At 38.2% G+C, this 22,901-nt stretch overlaps 1 protein-coding gene across 9 annotated transcripts in view; it reads left to right on the top strand.

Annotated features, from left to right (window-relative positions):
- The window catches only part of INPP4A (inositol polyphosphate-4-phosphatase type I A), a 110,365-nt gene that overhangs the window by 60,349 nt on the left and 27,115 nt on the right, over positions 1-22,901 (top strand). For 4 of the 9 annotated variants that reach the window (XM_058042902.1, XM_058042932.1, XM_058042894.1 and 1 more), the window contains 16 exons: positions 2,087-2,149; positions 4,487-4,705; positions 5,523-5,567; positions 7,034-7,152; positions 7,270-7,386; positions 8,390-8,469; positions 8,857-9,010; positions 9,885-9,975; positions 10,644-10,791; positions 13,667-13,797; positions 14,163-14,267; positions 15,053-15,161; positions 16,800-16,817; positions 19,263-19,446; positions 20,961-21,179; positions 22,310-22,448. In XM_058042902.1, coding sequence (XP_057898885.1) covers positions 4,600-4,705; positions 5,523-5,567; positions 7,034-7,152; positions 7,270-7,386; positions 8,390-8,469; positions 8,857-9,010; positions 9,885-9,975; positions 10,644-10,791; positions 13,667-13,797; positions 14,163-14,267; positions 15,053-15,161; positions 16,800-16,817; positions 19,263-19,446; positions 20,961-21,179; positions 22,310-22,448 — 1,765 coding nt within the window. In that variant the 5' untranslated portion in view covers positions 2,087-2,149; positions 4,487-4,599. The remainder of the gene's footprint in view (positions 1-2,086; positions 2,150-4,486; positions 4,706-5,522; positions 5,568-7,033; positions 7,153-7,269; positions 7,387-8,389; positions 8,470-8,856; positions 9,011-9,884; positions 9,976-10,643; positions 10,792-13,666; positions 13,798-14,162; positions 14,268-15,052; positions 15,162-16,799; positions 16,818-19,262; positions 19,447-20,960; positions 21,180-22,309; positions 22,449-22,901) is intronic. The other 5 variants (XM_058042947.1, XM_058042926.1, XM_058042955.1 and 2 more) reach the window with 3 other exon arrangements.

A 22,901-nucleotide genomic window follows, 5' to 3' on the forward strand; every position in this document is an offset into this window, starting at 1 on the left:
GTACAGTCTCAAAGCAGACTTTGAATCAGTCAGTAATTGGAGTATCCTCTTTCTCTTGCTTATTGATGTGTGAATTGGAAAAATCCTGTTTCCTGCAGTTGTGTAAGGAGTGTCAAAAAAGTCGATGTTAGGCTGAAAAAAGGTTTATTTCATGTTTATTTCAAGGGGTAGTTTGGTAGGAGATTTTTTTCAAGAAGGGGACAGACCAAAGCACTTTGCCAAAACAGTTGGTGAGGTGAGGAGAATATTAGCTTGCAGTTGTAGAAACTAATCATCAGGGGTTTGTTCTGGGGCTGAGATGATCATCATTTTTGCTTGAGATCTTGCAAGCAGAGTGAGACCAAATGTCCCAAAGTTTCAGTCCCAGAAGACACAAGGTTGCGTCGCGGATCAGGATGGCATTTGCTTTCCAAAGCTAACTGGCAGGCCTGAGGGTAGCAGGGCAGAAGTGGCATCAGATGAAGATCCTTTCTCCAGGTCATACACTTTTGTGCTAATAGAGTGACAAATAAATATTCACATAACAGAAGGGAGGCTTGTTCAGAAGCCTTTCCTGAACTGTGGATGTGGCCTTTACCAGTACTGGAGCTCAACAACAGCTTCTCATGTTTCTGTTGAAAACTGGGCTTACAGCAAAGCTTCATGAAATGCAAAGCTGCACAACATCCACTGTCTGCCACAACTTGCCAACATACACTCTCTGCTGTCTTAGTGAGGCCAAAGCCAAAGGCTATGTGTAGATAAATCATGCCATCTTCAGGAGAGGTTGCCTCAAAATGAATTACATCAGCCTTGGCATTGCTGTCTGCTCGAGTGGTACCAGTCTTTGGAAACTATCCATTTAAGGATAGATCCCATCTAAGGAAATCTCTTAATACTACCTTTCATTTGGTAAGCATGCTACTTCCTTTGGTTTTTCTCAAAAACATGACCATAAGGTTGTAATTGTTGAAGCAGTTGTTATTCAGGAGAGGAATCAGAGCACCTGCTATTTGCTTATGCATTGAGTAAAGGGAACTCACCCCTGCCTGAGCTAGCACAGCTGTAGGAGGGATCCAGTTTGCCCAGCTGCAGCAGGGCTAAGTGAGTCATCTAAATAATTTTTATAATTAGAGAGAGGTATCTCCATGGGGTGACTCATCCCACCTACCCTGGAAAAGAGTGACTTGTTCTCTGGAAGTGCCTCTCACCACTGACTGCACAGAGAACCTGAGTGGTGAGTTGAGATCATAGAAAAAGATATTATCTCACCTAAAGAACATAGGAGTTGCCTCCTATGTTCTTTAGGTGAGATAATATATTTCTGTAAGTGATAAGAGCTCATGTTAAATTCTAAAGCAGTCTTGGGTAATTGGTAGGGCTGGTGACTAAAGCAAGAAACTAAGACTGGAATTCCTAATTTCTTTTACTGCAATATGGGATAAATGGGAGATCTTAGAAGACATAGCCTTTTAATATGAATGTACTTGAATGAGATGGTGGCATTATCAAATATAAATCTTCATTAAGCTGTAGTAAGCTTAAAAATAATTTGCTTTTACTGTATGCTCATTCCCACCTGTTTGTAGAAGCCTCCCTCACATAGTGTTTAGAGACCTACATCCTGATCTTTGGAACTTCTGTGTTTTGACACACAATCTTCTCTCATGACAGTAACAGTTGTAACTCTTCCAAACAACAGTGTTTTGAAAGTTTAGCTGTAGAAAAGCAAGCATAGTAATAAATGCTGTCTTAAAGTCAACATATCATATACATTCCTTTTCTTAATAGCACCAAGCCTTTTGGTAAACATGTTTACATATATTTCTTATAGCCGTTCTACCCACTCACCAAATGCTGACCTGAAGTCAGTTCTTCTCAGCATAAGCTTATTTATTTGTGCTCCTGCTGTGGCTGGGTATTGCCATGACTAATGCTCTTTGAGGTCCAGTAGAAGATCATACAATATTTTTTATTTTCAGTAAACCTTATTGTGAGCAATGGTAATCAGAAGTTACACTTGCAGTTAATCTGAGAATGGTACCTGCCCACTGGTTGTGATGTATGCAGTATAAATTTATGATTATTATTTTGTTTATTTTTTTAGATGTGGATTTAACTGATATTATGATATACAAAATCCCTCCCCACATAAGGAAAAGAGCCCTCTGTAAGTATGGTCCTTGTAAGTAATGTAAAGATGTATCATTAAATGATAAATTAATATTGCAATTTAAAGGAATAGTTGAGGTCTTAGAGAGACTTGGAAAACTACTACACTCAGTAATATTTAAGTAGAAATAGCTTCAAAACAAATTAGATACCTGACCCTCTTTTAACTTATCAATGATTGACCCTTTTTAAGGATTGCAGAGATTTAAACTGAAAAGCAGCCAGGCTCTTGAACCTAATTGCAGTCTGGCCTGTAACTTGGTGAACATTTCAATTATTCTCTAATATGTTATTCATAGATTTTGGGGGAAGGGCCTATGGCATCCTGTCTTAATCTCTGCAAGTATATTTTGTAGGTCTTTTCATCAGGCAGTTAGGTTTAATAGATTTACAGACTGTTAAACATCACATTATATAAAGAACAAACCAAGGAAAACCTATTGCTGAAAGAAAGGAAAAAAATAGGAGAATGGAAAGCCTTGGAAACTGTCAAAGAATTTTGATGGAAGTTTTATTTGAATAAATACTAGGACATTCAGTACTATTTGAGAAAGGTTGGTTATTCACTAGCCACTTAAACATTAATAAATAGAATAAATCTTTTTTACTGTGTGTGATCAAACCTTGGAACAACCAGGTTGGTTAGAGAGGTCTTGTCCAAAAAGACCTTGTCCAATTCTTGTCCAAAACCAACTGGACACTGTCCTGAGAAGCTTCCTTCAAGCAAAGGTGTTGGATTAGATAAACTCCAGAATTTATCCAACCTCAACTATTCAATATGCATTGAAAATCTGCCTGCTTTAATATTTGGCTGTAAGAAATGTTATCTGTAGGCAGAGTGTTGTTTTTATACACTGTAACTGAGTTTTAGGGCTTTGGGGTTGGAGGTTTAGAGATCTCAATTTCTGCTTCTTCCATTCAAAAAAAAAATTTTTTCCTATTTGGAATTGACTTATGCCATATTATGTAAACCTGACTTGAATCAAATTCTTAGTTCTGAGTGGTAACAGACTGGCATATTATGTAGGCAAAGTCCAAATTTCCTCCCTAGAATGAGCTCCTCATTTAAAATCTAATTTCTAAGCTGATGTACATGACCAGGCTATGTTCAGTTCAGTTGTCTTACATGCTTAACTTGCATTTGAATTTTTGGTGTCCAGTGAAGCAGTGATAGTTAAGAAGCTTGAGTACCCCATAGAGAGAGAAAGATTCTTTTGAAATCCTCCAGAGGGGTATGCTGACTAATTAAATTCAGAGACTTAAGTTAAGCAGGTTGAATGTTCCTTTGGAGGCCTTCTGACAGATTTAAAGTGGTGTTTTAGAACAAAATGTAAGCTAGGTGCTTTATTTAATTAGAATGCATCTTGCTCATTTTTAGGCCCATCAACCTAAAAGGAAAAGAAATGCTCTCCCATTTTGCAGTGTGGTTCAAATGTTTTGTAGAATGAATGACAAACTGCTGGGAAGGTGTTAGTTACTTTATTAGTACTTTTCAGGTTTATTAGATTTTACTCCTTACTTGCTAAATTAATAGAGTTTGTAATAAGATTATGAAACAAATAAAAAGTTCCATAACTGCAGTGCTAGCACAGTTGATTGAAGGAACATTCACATTCAAAATCATAACCAAATTTTCTGTAGGCTTTCTTTCCTACTGTAATTTTCACTTCATAGTCATTGTGAGGGGAAGGACTGTCATGGATGTCTGTAGTCCAAAAAAGTGGAGGAAAAGCACCGATGCTGCCTTCTGCCACATCAGCAGGCATCGCTTTTTGCTTTTTCTTTCCACCACCATCCCAGAATTTCAACCTCTCTCTGGCCCAGTAGGCTTTATTTATAGTTTTCATTATCCCTTTCTCATGGCAGTAGAGCCTAGAACAGCACAGTGTGCTGACACTGACAACATTTCCTGCCCTTTTGTTCTGTACTCCACCAACCTGTTGTTCCTTTGTCATTATCCCTAGTGCTTCCTCTGCAGACAGAGGCCCCATCTGACAAATTTACTTGTGCTCCCCAGGGAGTAGAAACCAGGAAACTTCATTAAGGATGGTTTAATCACTTAGACAAAGGAGAAGAGCAGCTGGTTTGTTAACATGTCTCTCTCAAGCCCCATTCTCTGACAGAGAATGTGGTCCAATTTTCAACAATTTGCTGTAAAATTCTGCAGATGTAGAGTTCATGCAAATGGAGTTACTATGCATTGGATCTGCCTTGAGCATTTTATTTGAATGACCTGAGATGATTTTATGGCATTAGATTTGCTGCTGTTGAAAATAACAGTACCGGATAGTGACCTAAAATTTTGGTGTATGTTTTTGCTTCCTCTGTTGCTTAGCATGGTAATGTTAGACGAATAGCAATTGGATACAACCTGCTGCACTCTGCTACGCTGTGAGACAAACATCATTAAAGCCAAGCAGCCAGGAGAGAAGGGCTCTTCATGAGAAAATGACAGCAAGAGAACACAGCCCCCGCCATGGGGCCAAGTCCCGCACTGTGCAGAGGGCCTCCACCATCGATGTCACCTCTGACATGGTTGGCCTTTCTCTGACAGGTTTGTACCTTCCTGGCAGCTACTGCTCTGTTGCTGCTTCTTCCAGAATCTGCCTTGTGCTAATGTTAGTGTTTTTCTTTTAATTGCTCGAAGATTTAGATCTGTCTGGTTATCTGGAGGTAATGAGATAAAGGAATTATGCTAAAAAATTCTAAAAATCTTGAATTTGCTACTTTTAAAAATGACAAAACATTGAAATCAGGGGGGGATTAAAAAAATTAAGTTAGATTTTTTGTAGTTATGTTTGTCACTCAAAAATAAGCAGTGGGGAGAAAATAACAAAATAATGTCATGGTCTAGGAAGAGTCTTGGCAACCTCCTTGTTTTACATTGTATAAAATTTTCAAGAGAGTTCAGGGAGCTGAGGCTTGTCTCTCTTATCTTTTATGGTTATTAAATTAGGATTCTAACTCTCAGAGGCTTACTTTCATTAGTGAGAGAGACAGGTACTTTTAAATTTTGTCCTATTAGCTACCACAGATTTAATAATTTGGAGTTAGTAGTGGCTCAGGCTTTAATCCTGTTGTTTTCTATTGAGATTAAGCATTTACTATTGCCATATTGCATATAATCTTGTTTAAATTTACATATTTTAATGTTTTATAAACTGAGATCATCCCAGATTTTCCAAATAATTATTAGATACCAAGAATTACCAGATAAATGTTTTAGATACCAGTCATGGCTCACTGAATTAAAGAAAAATATTTTTGTATAAAATGTATTTTCTTTCTCTGTGTGATTGCAACTTCAGGAAAGAATTCACAGGGCAGTGATGTGAATTGTCTAATCTTGTGGTAATTTTTCTGTTTTACAGGAAACATTCAGGATCCAGATGAGCCAATTTTAGAGTTCAGTTTAGGTAGGCTTAGTGATTTTCATGCTAGTTTTGATAATGTGTGCTGTTGAATATGTATGAGGTTTTGTAAGTGTTGATTTTGAAGTGCATTTCATATAGTAAAGTTTGCAATTTTTCTCTGATTTTTATGGAGATGGGGTACAGCTTTTGTCCTGCTTGTACAGTATCTTTTGATAAGCAGCCAGCAGTTTCATTTTGTGGAGTTTCTAAAAGTCTGTAACTAAAATATCAGTCTTACAAAATTTTAATGTTTACTATGTGATGATGATGATGATTATTATTATTTGTTTACTTTGTTTATGTGAAGATGCAGTGAAACTCCCTTCACTGTCAGTTAATCAGCAGTTCAGGTCTTCAAGCAAACTAGAGATTTGCTGGAAACACCATTTTAGGGCAGAATGGTTTCTAAGAATTGCGAATTACACCTAACTTCTTTCCTGGGGTTTTTGCTGTCAATTGATAATGCAAGATGCAGAAGTGACCTGAATTGTGAGATGGTTGAATTTGGACAAGAAGCTTGTGCATTGACTCACCTCACTTGAAGAATGAATGAATAATATTTTCTTGCTGAAAATTCAATCCACATTTTCAACTGCAGGATGTTTTTCTTGGCTTAATAGTGGACTTTTATTTGAAAGGTTATGCTCTTAACAGTAGGCTAATGAAAAATTAGAAAATTTTCTCAGTTGTGTGTAATTGTGTTATAAATAATAATCTTAACAAGCATTCTCAGAACTGAAGGAGGTATTTCAGTTATTTTCAGATAAATAAAAATATCTAGAATTACAAAGCTGTTTAGCTAAATTTCAGCATTTACTTCATGCACATAGCTGAAGCTGAGTTGGACCACACTGTAGCTACCTGTATCTAGACAGATGGAATTTCACTCTGAAATTTAATGTTATTGTGTAGAGTGACTCGTGGAAATTTTTGGAAATTGTTTCCTACTCACCATAGTCCTTTTCCCAGCAGTTAAACTCACAGTAACATTTTAGAGGAAATAAATTGCTGTCATCTTGCAATTGCAAGCTGGTTTTCCTCAGCAGTGCTGCTTGATCAATGTTCAGGCGCTTCTGTTGGCTGTCCCTGGGCAAATGCCATTTGATAATGGGCTTAATGGAGCGTGACTTGGAATCAAATGCAGCCAGGTCATGAGATTCCCAGGGGAAAAGCTGCATGTGGGCTCTTAGGATGAGCTTGCCAAGGGGTGGATAGGCATGTATTAGAAGAGAACAAGTTTAAATTGCAGCTCCAGAGCTTGGAGCCAGGCTGAGCTGGTTGCATGTTTACTGTTTGCGTGCACAAAGGTGAGTGATGTCTACTTTTATAGTGTGGTGGTAGAATGACTATGAAACCCTTTGTGGTTTGATTGCTCAGGGTGTATAATGTGGTTTTATAAAAATGTAGAGTCTTACAGCAACTTGAAAAAGATCCTGAATCTAAATGTATTTATCTGTTGCATACCTAAGCTTGCAGTGAGCTGCTAACTCCATCGCTAGATCGAAAACCAAATAGTTTTGTAGCAGTGAGTGTAACTACGCCTCCCCAGGCATTCTGGACGAAGCATGCACAGACTGAAATTATTGAGGTGAGTGCTCAGATACTTCTAGATTAGATTTAAAATCAAAGCTAACACAGGAATCATTTCTTTCCTAACAAATATCAATCTTGCATTAACTTTTGCCTTTTTTGTTTATGATTACAGGGAACAAGTAATCCTATCTTTCTAAGCAGCATTGCCTTTTTCCAAGACTCTCTTATCAATCAAATGACACAAATCAAACTCTCCGTGTATGACGTCAAAGATAGATCTCAGGGAACAGTAAGTTTGCTTTATTCTGTTGCCTGCCCAGTCAGTGGAGCAAGGAAGTGAGAGGCAAAGAGATAAAATTAGTAACTTCTGTGGAAGAAAACAAAGGGATAGCAGCACTGATCATACAGAAAGCAAGATGGGTAGGGAAAGGAGGAACAAATGAGATTGGCTTGGCAGAGTGAGAAGCATTGCCACTTTTCTCAACTAAGGCTTGTCTGCAGCAAATTTGGAGACCATGGATTTAAATAAAAAAGATCCTGTCATTTGTCCTCTTACATTGCGGACATTTTTAGCGAACTAGATAATGAATAGGATCTAACATCCCTAACTGAGGCTTCTAGCCTCTGCCAAAATGCCAGAATGAAACATTCCTTTGAAACAGAACATCTAAATTCTGGGAATCACTGATACATTACATTTTGTTCAGGGGTAAGGTTTGTTCCTTTACTGAAAAAAAACTTTCCGTGTCAGCGCTCCCATGTTGCTACTTGGATTTTTGGACAATACAGGCTGTTTATTTTCCCACTGTTGTCCAGAATACTGTTTCAGGCCCGATGTGTCTGCTCTTCCATGGCTTCCTGAGGGACAGCAGAGCTGTTCCTGTCTGTTCAGTGCTTCATGGAGAAGCTCTAGGGAAAAATTAATGCCTCCAGGGAAAATAAGTTCTTCACAAGGAGACAAATTTGGGTCAATGATGCGACCTGAGCCCTGTTCAGCCATTGCTTTCAGTGTTCCTGAATTGCTTGACCTAAGCTCATATATACTGAGATGCCTCCATGTATATCCTAGAGAAACAAAAATGTATATTGTCCTCTAGTGGAAGAAAAACTTTTAGAATTTATCAAATATATTAAATTTCAAGAGATTTTAATTAGTTGTATATGGTATATTTAGTTATGATTTTGCTCTTGGACTTCTATGCATGATAATTGTATTTTGCACTTCAGTGCTGTGGTCAAAGCCTTTGTTCACTGTAAAGGTAAATAAAATTCTGGAACTCATCTTCTTTTAGATGTATTTGTTGGGTTCTGGGACATTCACTGTAAAGGATCTTCTTCAGGAGAAGTACCACAGGTTGCACATAACACTAAGGTTTGTAATATTTTCCTTCATTTAACTGTTAATTCTTCAAAACATGCTTAAGATGAAATGAAAACCTCTTATGTCATGACTAAGTTGAAATGAACCTAATTAAACTCCCTTGTTTTGATATCAAGTGTATTCTGATTATCAAAATGTGTGAACACATGCATCTCTTCTCATTGTCATGTTACCCTCAAATGTACAAGCTGAGCACAGAGCACTGCCTAGGCTGCCTTCATTCCATGCAGCATCCTTGTGGAATAAGGGGAATGTTCTCCTGTTGGACTAACCCATTATAAAATTATTACAAATGAAGTTGAAAAGCTTCCTGTTTAAACTGTTATTGAAGTTTGAAGATTAATACCCTTTTATAAGTGTTTCCTTGTTGATGAACAGGTCCTCCTCCAAAAAAATCTCAACGCAGAGTATTTGTTGCAGGTCGGCTGAAAGTGACCGTGTTGGTAACATCACAGTTATTGGATGGCAGATGGAGGAAAAATCTGACCAAAGGCCTCCAGTGACAAGGTCACCTGATACCATTAATGGAAGGGTGAGTTTGAGCATTGGACCAAATTCAGAAGAATGCAGATTTATTGCCAGCATTGAAATAAGCTAGGTTGACATCTGCCATCAACTATCCTGTCCATCTTGATATTTAGTAGAGCTTTACATTTTCAAAATACTGTAAGGAGCAGCCTAATGGTGATGAAGCCATTTTGAGATTTGCAGAGCTCTTGGTGCTCATGTGCGGGGTTAAAAGTCTTGGGAAAATAATTTTAATTTAAAATTATTAAGCTTTAGTTATCAAGTATTCATGTTCTTCATTGGAAGAGGCTTCTGGTACTGTTCATTGGTGCACTTGGTGCATGGATTACCAATTTCAGAGACATGTGGTATTTTATTTCACATTGTGGATAGGAAGGTACCATTAGGCAAAACTGTAATGAAGATGCTAGGGAGTTCCCAGAACTGTTTGAAAGCAGATGTTTGCAGTACTTTCTCAGCCTAGACATATATTTAATTCTGCAAAGCTTGTGTTTTTAGTATCTTGGTGATCATTGCACTCTTATATGTGTATTATATTCACACTGTGCACTAGAATCCCTTCTTATCCTCCAGATCTGTTCATGACTATTGATGCAATACCTGCAAGGATTCTGGAGCTGTGCTAGCATAAGTAATTGAAAGTCTGGATGAAAATTTTTGTAGTATTTTGAACTGTGCATAGAAGTAAATAGGATTTATTATTTCAGCCTGCAATATTTTTTATTCACAGTAGAAATATTTGAAGTATTTATTTAAAGCATGTGTGGAGTTAGATAATTCTTTGAAGTCTTTCTGATAGGTCATCACTGCATATTGTTTGGGCACTGAGGTTTCATTCTTTACTATTTCTGATTTTTCTTGTTTTTGTTCTTGTTCAGACTGTGTTGCCAGTTGATGAAAGTTTAACAGAATCCTTAGGAATCAGATCCAAATATGCTTCGTTGCGGAAGGATGCACTACTGAAATCTGGTAAGCTGCCCTGGGCTGTAACAAGTGAGCTTTAGGTATCAGTAAAAGCTGATCTGCCCTGTGTGCCTGTGGCCCCAGGGCATTTCAGCAGATGTTTCATTTGAATAGGAGCAGGCTGCTGATTGACCAGTCCTTTGAGGGTCATACCAGAATAAATCATTTTGTCATATGCACTATTCTGTATGTAAAAACAGCAGAGGCAAACTCTTGCCATTAGATTGACTGTAATATAACATTTTTCATGCAATTTCATAGTCTATTCCTAAACAATTGTTGCAGGGTGAGGAGAGGGTCAGAGTAAAGCAAATTGCTTTACAAAAAGAATCTTGCAGAAGAGTTAGTTTTCCAGCAAATGATTGCGTGAGAGGAAAATGCACAGTACATAGACAAAAAAAAGGGCATTTTAAAAGGTGAATGTGTATTTAATTTAGCTTCTTTAGCAGTGTAGTAAGTCATTTGGAGTGGAGGCTTTTCCTGCAAACACTTGGAGAATGGCCATTGCAGAACGACCATGCCTGCAAAAGGTAGACTGATGCCTGCTTAAACCAGATCTTTACAGCAGAGTGTTTCATCATAGTGAACTGAAGCCATTTACTTTAAGAAAGAAGAGACTTTGTACACTTTTAAGTCACATCCTAGGCTTAAATAACATGGTTTTAATTCTTTAGTGTTTGGTGGTGCCATTTGCCGCATGTATCGTTTCCCAACCACCGATGGAAACCACTTGAGAATCTTGGAGCAGATGGCAGAGAGCATCCTGTCACTGCACATCCCTAGACAATTTGTGAAGCTGCTTCTAGAGGAAGATGCAGCAAGGTGAGTTTTGAGATGGTTTACATGTGCAGTAGTACAGCAGAGATGTGGCTGTTACTGAGTTACAAAGGCATAAATGTATCTGTGTTAATGCACTGACTACTCGGTGAGATAAGAAATGGCTTTGAGAGTCAGAAGAGTAGTTTTGAATGGAAAACAAAACAGAATAAAAGCAAGTAAAATGAAATGCTGTAGTACAGTAATGACATGGCCTCATTTTAGGAGGTGTGAGGGAGAAGGAAATCTGTTAAGCATTTTGTAGGTTTAGTCTGAATTTGCTTTTTTGAAGCAATTAACTTTTTTCCAGGCAACATACTCCTTTATGATTGTTTCTTCCCTACATTTGTAGGCTGTGGTTTGCAAATCTAATGTTTTATGTACTCTTTGTAAAGGCCAAGATTAGAATGTTAAAGCATTTTAGCTGTGTTTTTGAGTATTGGGCTTTTATTTTGACTGTATTTTAATCCAATCCTATAGATTTTAACTAAGTCTGACCTTAATACTAACTGGTGTTCTCATTTTTGTATATTAGGACATTTCAATTCCTTTGGAATATTGTGAAATAAAATCATGGGTTAATCCATTCATTGTAGGTATTTTCATATTTTGTGAAAATGACAAACTCTCACAGGAAGGTGGCAGAGACTTTTTGTAATGCATGGGAAAGCTAATTGAGTTTCTGAACTTTCTGATGTTATGTTTTTAGTGGTGTGTGCTTAGATTCTAGAAATTGAATGCTCTATCTTGTTCAGCTATCCGACTACAACCTTGGTGGAGCAGGCTAGGGGTATGCCATTGCACATTTAGTCATGAGGTATTTGTTTTTTTATTTTGCATCTTTGTTTCTCTACAGCTTTCCTCACAGTAGGTTTAAAAACACCTATTCATTATACAACCATAATAATAAAGAGTTGGGAAGCTGATCCATAAGATGCCATGTATGATGGATGAAGGTTAAGGACTTGAATATAAGGAGAATTCAGGGTGAATGAGCAAAAAGATGTGTCTTTCAGTAAGACTGTAGACAGTGAAGTTAGAGGCCTTGGCCATGAATTGTGACTGTTCAGAGGCTCTTGCTAAAATCATGCAGAGATTGGTGGATGCCTGTTGTAAACAGGTACAGGTTAATAGCAGCCCAGGTGATTGTTAATATGACCTTGTATATGTCCACTGGGTAATGTGGCTCAGAGGTAAATAGGCCTTCATGTAATTACTGAGAAAGGCTCCCTTGTCTCTGTTCAGTTGAGGTGACCGTCAATAATGTGCACAATCACACTTTGTATTCATAGAGTCACTCAAATTTGACCAGGTGCTCTGTTCTCCCTTCTCAGTGCTGCAGCCCGGAGGAATGACAGACAGCTACACAAGCACAGCTGTTTCTGTCTTCACATCCTGGTGACTTTTAAAACATCCTTGGATAATCACAGCTGCTGTCTCTTAGATAAAACTCTTCTGGGCCAGAGCCCTTTGAAAGGGAACATTTACTGGGGGATGTGACATTTTGACTGCCTATTTATTTATGGCATCCATATTCCTTGCTGCTTGGCTCTAAGGGACAAACAAGTAAACTTGAAGTGGTAAGCTGTGAATTTACTTCAGTAAGGCCAAGGCTCAGATGCATGGCTGGTTTTGAGCAGGGAGTTTGACAAGGTAATCATAATATCATCTTATGCAGAAAGCAAGTTTTATGATGAAACTGGAAGTGTCTTTATCTAGGTCACTGATAAATATACTTTATGCTGTTGCCTGTTGGCAAATCAATCTGATGTTTTTCTTGGAAATTTAGTTCTTTTTGATAATATCCAAAATACTGTGGAGTGGGAATTGCTCTGTGAAATGCTGTCTTAAATTATACAGAGACAATTGGTTAAAACTATGGAATTAGGAATATTGAGAGAATTGCAAAAAGAAGTGCTGGATCCTTTTGACAGATGATTTTTCTACGTTTTCCGGGGTAATGTGCTATTGAATTTAGTCTGGTGTTGACCTGTTTATTTTTTCCCCTTTCTTCCTTCATTCCAAATAATACACTAATCCAAGAAGAAAGTAATACAAATGTGACATGAAATACACTGTTCACAGCAGTGAAATACTGTTCACTGCTGGGGAACATTATGTAACAGAGGATTGCCATGTGTGACTGGAAACCTGGCAGTTGGGGTACAAGGGGTTTTCCTGTTTGTATCTGTGGATGTCCAGTCCTCCTTTATTCTACCCTGAGTGCCCAAATTCCTGGATTTCAGATGAAGATTTTTTGGTTCATCTTCAGTCTCTCCAAACCCTTAATGCTTAATGCTTGCAGTCTCTCCAAACCCTTAATGCTTACACTTCTTAGGCTTTCCCTGGCCTTGCAAACTGTTGTGTACCTACCTTACCAGTGAATATACTCCTTGTACCTACCATCAGATTGGTGCTAATATCCCACTTAACCTCTGTCAGAGTTTTTAATTAAAGAGCCACCACAGTTCAGTAAAGTGTCCTTAAAAGGTCCTGATTGTCCCAAGTCACCTGACACAAGACAGTTCCCATCATTTACCAATCCTCATATAGTTGGAGAGCTCCTGCAGAAAGGTGGGAAGTTCTGCCTATGATCAACACCTGAGGCTCCTGGGGGGAGTACAGTGTATTCTGCCTGTGAGGAAGCAATTTACCTCAGAGTAGTGCTCAGCCTGTGCTCTGACATGTGCTTGTGATGTGTGTTTGGAAGTTTGGGATATGTGTTGTTTCCAGTCTGGTGAGTAGCTCAGACATGGTAAATTGAGAGTGTGTCAGCTGAGGATGGTGTTTTGTTGATAAGGTGTGAAACTCATTCCTGGTCAAGTGGACTATGGACATAAACACCTCTCTTTCCCTTCCTCCCCAATTTTTTTTCCCCCAGGGTTTGTGAACTAGAAGAATTGGGAGAACTGTCTCCTTGTTGGGAAAGCCTTCGTCGACAAATAGTTACGCAGTACCAAACAATTATTTTAACTTACCAGGAAAATCTGACTGACCTGCACCAGTATAAAGGTGATTTTATTTTATAAAAACATGATTCTTCTCTACCAGGATTGTTAGTGCTTCTCTGAAATTGGGAACCCAGAAGGTTTTATGATGAGTAAACAATGTTATTATATTTTCTGTCTTTATTAATAATTATTGTGAGTTTGCTAATTACCGGGGAATATTTGTCTATTCTTTTTGTTCTCTTATCTTACTCTGAAAGTAGAGGACAAGGCATGAACAGTAACAGAAAGGTTTTGGTTTGTTTTTTCTTTTTAATTTTCTCTGCTTTACTTTCAGCACATAGCAAATGATGAATAAAGCTTCTTGAATGTTTTAACATAGGCACAAGGAGAAGAGTTTTATGCTTAATTTTGTCTTGCATTTCTCAGGTCCTTCATTTAAAGCCAGTAGCTTGAAAGCTGATAAAAAACTGGAGTTTGTTCCTACAAATTTACATATACAGAGGATGAGAGTCCAGGATGATGGAGGATCAGGTATTAGTTTCTCTTTCTTCACTGATCTTGTTACTTTTCTCTCCACTTTTTAAAATTTCCATCGTCAACCATACAGCCAAGTTTCTACAAACTCCAGTAGTAGTGCTACTTGGCATTTTTGTAGCACCTTCTATTCTCAGATTCCAAATCTCTTTACAAAAGAAGAGATGGAAGTATAATTATTGCTGTTCTACAGGTGGCAAAACTAGGTTCTGGAGTTAACTGAACTCTAGGTGGCACAAGTTAGCCTTTGTAGTAGGGTTGGGTTTAGCTGCTGCGTCCCTTCCAGACATTCTGAATTGCAGTAGAATAAAAAAGGTTCTGACTGTTGTTTCTTGTTAAGCTTGTGTGCTTTTTCTCCAGAATCAACCTGTATGGCAATGCAAAATCACATTTTTTCACATCAAGCTTGTTTCATTGTAAACAATCTGGGCTTTCCCTTCTTTTAGCAGTAATTCCCTGTGATCATGAACACACACTTGTGTCCATGTGAGGGATTCCAGTAATGGCAAGCTTGGTATACAGACCAGTGTTCAATACTTCTTTTTCACAGTCCATCTTCTAGATCAAGAAACAAAGGACCTGCATTCATGTATGGGTCTTTCACCTGAAAAAGTATTTGATGGATTTCCAGGACCTCTAGAACAACTCAGTTTTCCATGTCTTTCAAACCTTGGCAAAGTTTTCCAGAAATTACTTTCAGAAAAGATTTTGAGCTTACACAATTGTTTGTCCACGTTAAAGATGACAGGTTTTCATTTGTGAGTCCTTTTTGTCCATCCCAGATCAGAACTACGACATAGTCACCATAGGAGCACCAGCAGCTCATTGTCAAGGCTTTAAATCAGGTGGCTTGAGGAAAAAACTGCATAAATTTGAAGAGGCAAAGAAACAGTAAGTAGAAATAATATTGTGACAGCTATTATTGTGCCTTTTCCTCCTGGTCCATGCTCAGTTATTTGGAAAATCATTCCATTCTGTTTTTATTTCATTCAATAGTACTACTATACAATATTTTGAATTGAATATTTTTCTATGCATTTTTTTTCCAAAGAAGGAGAGGGAAACCAGTTTCTTCCTTATATTACTGTATTTATTTGTTTACTGACAGACTCTTTCTAAAGAAAGTCTTTTTATGAAAACTGCAATTTTTCTGAATACTTGTTGATTCATTTAATTTAGTTATTTTAGGTGTTGGGTTTGGGTTCTGCCCAATTGTGGGTCAGAACATTTGCTGAACATCCTCAGCTGCACTACATCATGCTTCAACCCATTACTTTCAGGAGACTTTTATTTTCACCCCTCTCATAGCTTCCAGGTCCTGTTGCTGAGCTCTCTTTAGTAGGAACCTGCTGTGCCTGATTAGTAAATTCCTTGTTGACAAAATGGATTTAGTTCTGAAACTATTGCTGGAGGCTTTCCTGCATTGCCTAAGGTTTATGCAGAGATTGGGCTTCTGAATTTGTTCTCTGCCCTACAGGCAGGATACTTGACCCCAATGGGGTCTGCAGGGACTGCCCAGTGGCCTCTGTGGAGGAGTGGATGTATGAGCTAAAGGGATTGCAGAAGCTGGGAAGGTCACATCTGCTAACATGGCACCCACTCCAGCTCCCAGGGAAGGGAGAGTGCTGCAGGGTCTGCATTGCTTCTGCTACTCTGTGGAGCATTTGAGACACAGGAGCAGCAGGACAAGGAGTTGTTGTAGTCAGGGAAAAGGAGACCTTGATAATGTCCTTCCAAATAAAGGATTAGTGGGATTTGAAGCTGATAGGACAAGGGAATGACGTGGGAATCAACTGCAGAATTAATTTTGGCTCTAGAGAAATGAATAGCAGCATTTTGTGAATGTCAGTCAGATACGAACTGATAAACAGATTGGTGCAAAAACACCTAGTGTAATTACTCAGGCTGACAGAGTGCACTAGGATGGGACTAGAGGAAACTGTGAACTTGGGAACACTGGTATGCAGGTTCACCCTTTCTGTTCTTTTGATACCACTTTTACTCTTTGAAATAACCTCCTTCTGTCAGTGTAGCCACTGAAGTGGTTCTTGCTCCTGCAATAGCTAATTTCCCAAGTGGATTTGTTCTTTTCCCCCTCACCCAATAATTAAGTTGAATGGAGAGTTTAATTTCTATCCAGAACTTTTCCTCTAAGCTTTTCAGAACTGTTCCTTCTGGGTCCATGAAAACTGCAGGTTCAATATTTGAAGAACAACTTCCATTTTAAATGCATCTATGCTATTAAAAAAGCCAGTATAGTAGAACTGAGATCCATCTCCTCAGTTTCATTGTTGCATTCAGTTCCTTCTTCTTTCATTGGCATAACTGTGCTTGGTGCATTCACAGCATTTCCCCAGATCAACTCATGGTCATCTGGCAATCTGTGTTTTTTTGCTTACAACTTCACATACCCATCTTATTGAAAACATGACTCAAATAAGTTATTTCTCCAGTCATACTTTGTTTTGTTTCTGCTTTTGGTATTTGCTAACAATCTGCTAATTTTATTTTGGTTTTTTGTTTTTGTAGCAGTTATGAGGAGTGTTGGTGAGTTTTCTGTTTCTGAGAGTTCTATAGAGGGTTTCTGTTCTCTGGGTTGTTTTATTTTCCTTTGTTTGGCAAAGATCTGGTGTGTTTTAAAGTGTGCAGGGCTTTTTAATGTCATGCATCATGGCATCCCTAATTGTGCTCTAAGTAATTGTAGCTGCTTTGTAGAACATGATGTGTTAATGAACTTCATTTCATCTGCAATGTTTGTTTGCAATGAACAGCTAACTTCTGGCTCTCTCTGACCATAAGAAGTTAAAAAACCTGAAAATCAGAACACAAGGATTTTATATATTTTCCTTTGTTATTTCCAGTGAAAACTATCTGGAATGAGAAACTTTTCTGCCAGTGATGGAAGATAATTAAGATAATTTTTTGTATTTTAAAACCTTGATAGTGACAGATTTGGCATGATGTATACTTTTGTAATCCATGTCTTTATTTAAACATTTTCACATAATATTTTTTCTCATTTTTGGTGTTCAGTGCTATCAAAAGCAGACATTACTGGGTGGTTCAAAAATGCAGAAATTCTGCTCTAAATTACTCTTATTAAGGTTGAACCCCTAATTCACTGAGAATTTAAGTCTGTATTACAGTTTGCTGCTATAACACAATGAGAGCTGTTCATTTGAAAAAGCAATTGCAGGTTGGAAAGTAAGTATATGTGAACTTTACACCATAATTTTTTCCCCAGTCATCCTAGCAAATGTTTATTATTAAAAATATAATAATTCTAAATCCAATCTCAATATGCTGCATGGCCTTTTCTGCCAACTATGTCTTTATGCATGTTAACCACACTGTTGTGGAAAGAAATTGCTCAGAGGAATTGTCACTAATATCACCAGTCACTAGAAAGCACAAATCAAGTACAGGGAAAGCCCTAAAACCAGAGATTAATTTGCTGTATGGGATAGCAGTGCTGGGGAGTGGTTGCTCTCTGCCCCTTGGGTAGGTGGGCAAAGCACAAACAAGAAAACTCTTCCAGGAATCACTTCTGAGTTACATCGTTTGATAACACATCCCTCATCTTTCTTTTGTAATGGAGCTCAGGCAGACACTGGCATTAGGCTTCTCCCTTGCCTTAATGTCCATTAAGGGATAAGAATTGGAATTGTGACATGATTTTGAACACAACCCTCGTTTCCTACCTCACAGATACACTGCAGAAATGAACAGCATTGCTCTAAGGGTAGCAGAGTTCCCACTCCTTGGAGGTCATGATCTGTTCCTGAAAAAGAAACCCCTCTCCATGTAACCTCTCAGCAGGGCTGTCTCCATTTAACAGTGCTGAGATGGGTGCAAACAGTAGGTTCTTCTGTGCTGTCACTATGCTGAAGCCGTTCATGACTGAAAAAAAATAAAATTAAGGTAATACACAATAGGTGTCCTCTCATGCTTGATGCCTTGTCAAGAATGGATATTGCACTTGGCAAGGGTGGAGATGATGTAAGGCCTAGTATTTGGGTACCTTTCCTACTGGGAAGGAAGAACCCAGCATTTTGCTTGACAAAGGGAGTAGTTGTCAGTCGGTTCCAAATAATGAACTAAGAGCACTTCAACTTAGAGTAATTTTCTAAGTTAAAAGGCAGCTTTTGTGAATGACTCTCAAGTGGGATCAAATTACCCTTTGGAAGTGTCATTCTTTCTCCAGCAGTTGTAGACCATCTGTCTTGGATTGGATAAGCAACTTCTATAGACATCTAAACTTAAAAGGGCATAATCTGTTCTCCACTGTCAAATAAGCAGTCTTAGTGTAGCTGCATTATCCCCATGTAAAGATATGTTTGTCCCTAGTTTAGTATTTTAAGTGTGTGCTAACAGAAACTGCACAGAGAACAGTGTCCTTGGATCAGCCTGAAGATGCATGTTGATTTTTTACATATCATAAAATTGCTTTTGCTGGTGTAATTTGATTCTGGTCTGCAATAGGGGAAATTATATACTTGCAGAAGGACTTTTTTGCTAATACAATAGTGTTTGCATTATGGCTCTGGATGGCATTTCTGTTTTAGAAGAAGCGCAGATTTTATTTTCATGGTGTTAGTAGATATATGATAAAACATGTTTGTAAGCAAGGCCTCAGTGAAGTATCTGTGTTGTAAGGAGAGGGAGAATGGAGCAAGATGTCTCTGCAAAAGGTGGTTCTGTACCTGATGGCAAAACCTGTCACCCACCTCAGCAAAACTGTCCCTCTGGTGTGCAAACTCTGCCCACAGCCCCTTGGTATTAGGGATTAGTAAATCTGCATCTGTATACTTTTAGTAAAGGCAGAGAAGTCTCTAGCATCATGTTCCTGCTGTGCAATTGCCCACTGGACTTTCACTGTTGTTCACTACTTTAGGTACATTTTTGTTGTCTGCCATTAATTCCCCAGCATGCCACTGTAATGTGTGTCCCTCTAGATCAATTTCCCCCCTAAAATCCGTCTTTCTTTCTCAGCACTTCAACAGGTTCCCAATCTATAATATACATCCCACAGGACATCGTTAGAGCAAAGGAAATCATTGCACAAATCAACACCCTGAAAACACAAGTCAGTTATTATGCAGAAAGGCTCTCAAGAGCTGCCAAGGATAGATCAGCTAATGGCCTTGAAAGAACACTTGCCATCCTAGCAGATAAGGTAGGAGAATAATTCATCTCCCTGCTGAAGCACAGTGTATTGCTTATTCTCTCTGTACCTTTAGTAGTTTTTCTTGAAACATCTGTTTTACCTTTTTCAGTAGAGTGTTGTAACATGCACAGACCTAAACAAAAGTTATATAAACCTTTAAAAGTTCCTGGTTTTATTTATGTATCTCCTACTTTTGACACTCTTGCCTTTACCTCCTCTTGAAAGTGCAGTGTCCTCGGATTCCCTCTATTCATTCATCACATTGCAGTAATGTGCATTCTTCACTTTCTTTTATATCCTTTTCTCCATAACCACATGGGATTTTTTTAATGTTCTGAGTCATCTGTCAAGCAGCAGCAACTGTGTGAAAGTTAATGAAACAATTCTGTATTTTTCCACTGGTGAAATAAGGAATAATGGTGACATAACATTTGCTTGAATTATAGTAATGTAAACAAGTTATTTCTTGATGTGCTAACAAAAAACAGACTGGATCCACAGCTGAACACAATCTTACAGGGAGAAAAAACCCAAATACAGTTTTACTGACCTCTTCTGTCCTTGAAGCAGATCTGAAGGCTCTAAACAGCAGTAGGGGCCAATCAGCTTGACATATATTGTCCCAGTGGAAGGGATGCACATACAACTTTGTATAACAGGACCTCACGTAAATGTGTTATTTATTATAATACTCATTCTAAATGAATACAGTGTATAATTTTTCTATGGGATTTTCTACAGCTGGATTATGTGCATATATAACATATTCATGTCTTGTTTGTTGTTATTTTAGTAGACACGTAGGCCACATAATTTTCCTATTCATATGGCTTACAGAAATCCTTTAATACAACACAGCTAAATAAGACAGGGAACAAATTGCATTAATTAGTGGGTTATACCTTCAGCCCTCCTCTTAAATATTTTTATGATTTCAGACAGGATGATTGGGGTGAAACCTGATCCTTCTGGTGTGGCAACTGTTGTGTGGGGTATAAAAATAATTTAATATAGAATATAGTGAGTTGGAAGGGACTATAATCAGGATCATCCTAGTCCTGCCCTCCCAGACTCACACCATGTGCCTGAGAGCATTATCCAAACACTTCTTGAACTCTGTCTTGGTGCTGTGACCACATCCCTGGGGAGCCTGTTCCAGCGCTCAGACACAACACATGTGTCTGTACATTGTTCTAAGTTTTCATCAAATGAAGAATAAAGTGCAAATAAATTGAATTGCACATTCCTCAGTGAAATTTTCAACAATTACATATCTAATATAATAGTACAGACTTTGGAAATGTATAATTTGTGTTTTGGGATCCTATACTATTTTTTAAGGTCATTCTGTAAAGTATTCTAAAGGCACCTTCAAACAATAATTTTTTTTACAGAATACTGCTTCTTTTTTTTTCTTTCTTGAAAAAAAATACAGTATAAATTGTGTATGGAATAATGAAAAGTACAAACTGTGTATGGAATCATGAAAAGTTTTCAAAATGTGGGGCTTTATTGCTTTTTAGACCCGGCAACTTGTTACAGTTTGTGACTGCAAGCTGTTGGCAAATTCAATACATGGACTGAATGCTGCAAGGCCAGACTATATAGCTTCAAAAGCATCTCCAACCTCTGGAGAAGGGGAACAAGTGATGCTAAGGAATGATCAAGACACACTTGTGGCCAGATGGACAGGAAGAAATAGCCGATCTTCTCTGCAGGTGGACTGGCACGAAGAGGAGTGGGTATGTTTGCATAGTGGAGCGATGAATCCTTTGTTCTTTTTACTTTCTTTTTTAATAAGCTCTGTAGCTGCTCACCAGATATGCATAGGATGAGTATGTAGGAGGTATTGGTCAGCTAGCAAAGATGTTGTCTCTATCCTGCAGGCAGTTACTCCTTGACATGGGAATACAAGCAGGCTTTAATATTTCTGGGTCTCCTAAACACTGGAAACTGTTAGAGGAGGTGCACAGCATTTTTAAGGTGAGGCCCAAGGGAAAGTAAATAGCTTTTCAAGTGAAAAACTGACCACACTACAAGGGGCTTTTGCACTTTCCCAAGTGTATTTTGGGGGTGCTAGCTATGCAATTTAACCTTCCTCTTACAGAAATACTCCCATAAACATTTAGAACTTGCAGTCAATCACTGTTTTGATTATGAACAGCATTTTAAATCTGTTTGCACAAAGTATTTAAATTGTTTTCCCTACCACACTGCCAATCAAAATGAAAATTGGACTGTGTAAATTCTTTCATTGTGTTAAATAAACAGAAGTTAACTAAATCTCACAAATAGTCAAGATTAATTAAAGCAATTGCTAATATTGGGAAATACCAACTTTTAAGAGATTCAATTCATTTTGGAAATGGATCCTTGCTAGTTGTAATTATTTTGGCATACTTTGACTTACAGTCAAAGTCACAGTAATAAGATAGAAATAAAGCTAATTCAGTGTTTAGGCATTACTATAATACAGTCATTTTATCTGTTGTTCACTGAGTTACAAAGAAAAAAAGATGTGGGATTGTATACAATTACTATGTCAAACATAAATTTCAAGAGTAAACAATAGTGCCATCTAGAAATTGGAATTATAGGGCAAGAGGAGGAACTTAAAATTGTTTGGCAAGCTTACACAGAAAATAACTTTGCTATTTAGCACACACGTCATGTCACTAGATATTGTTGACATCCTGGTATATGTTATTTATATATCCATAATTTGTGTGTGCACACATGCAACCACAATAGTCCAGAGGAAAGTTTGCAGAGGAATTGGGACTAGAATCACAGGAGGAAATATATCGCCAAGGGATTTGTTACCCAACGTCTCTTTTGGTTTTAAACTGGGAAAGAAATGTTTTCTTTTCAGGAGAAAGTTTGGTTGAATGTTGACAAAAGCCTGGAGTGTATCATACAGCGAGTGGACAAACTCCTGCAGAAGGAGCGCCTGCAGAGTGACAGCTGTGAGGACGTTTTCCAGTGTGATGTCAGCAGTACCAGTAAGAAAGGTAATCGGGACAGTCGTGCCTACTGGATAAATCCAGAAGATTTAAATGAGACCTCATCATCCTCACCACCTTCATCATCCTCACCACCATCTTCATCCACACCATCCTGTGCATGCCATTCTCTCAAGACAAGTGCGTATGCCAGACGCTGCTTCTCCCTGCTGCTCTCTTCCTGTGTGCTGGCATCATTCCTAAGCCTCCCCTACAGCCCTCCATGTGTTTTTAGCTCAGTGGTGGTATTAAGCAGTGATGTCAGACAGAAAGAGCTGTTAGGTGTACTGGGAGCTGCTAAGCCCATTACTTATTTTGAAATCCTGGTCCCACTGAAATAATTTCCAAATCCATTGGTGGCAGTGGCGCTTGGCTTTCACTCTGTGTGTTTTAAGCTGGTAAAACAGTTGTATGGGTTATCACATCACAGACACCACCTCTGCTGGCATTCCTGTTGGCTTC

Source organism: Melospiza georgiana, chromosome 2 (genome assembly GCF_028018845.1).
Source record: "Melospiza georgiana isolate bMelGeo1 chromosome 2, bMelGeo1.pri, whole genome shotgun sequence".
Taxonomy (NCBI): Eukaryota; Metazoa; Chordata; class Aves; order Passeriformes; family Passerellidae; genus Melospiza; species Melospiza georgiana.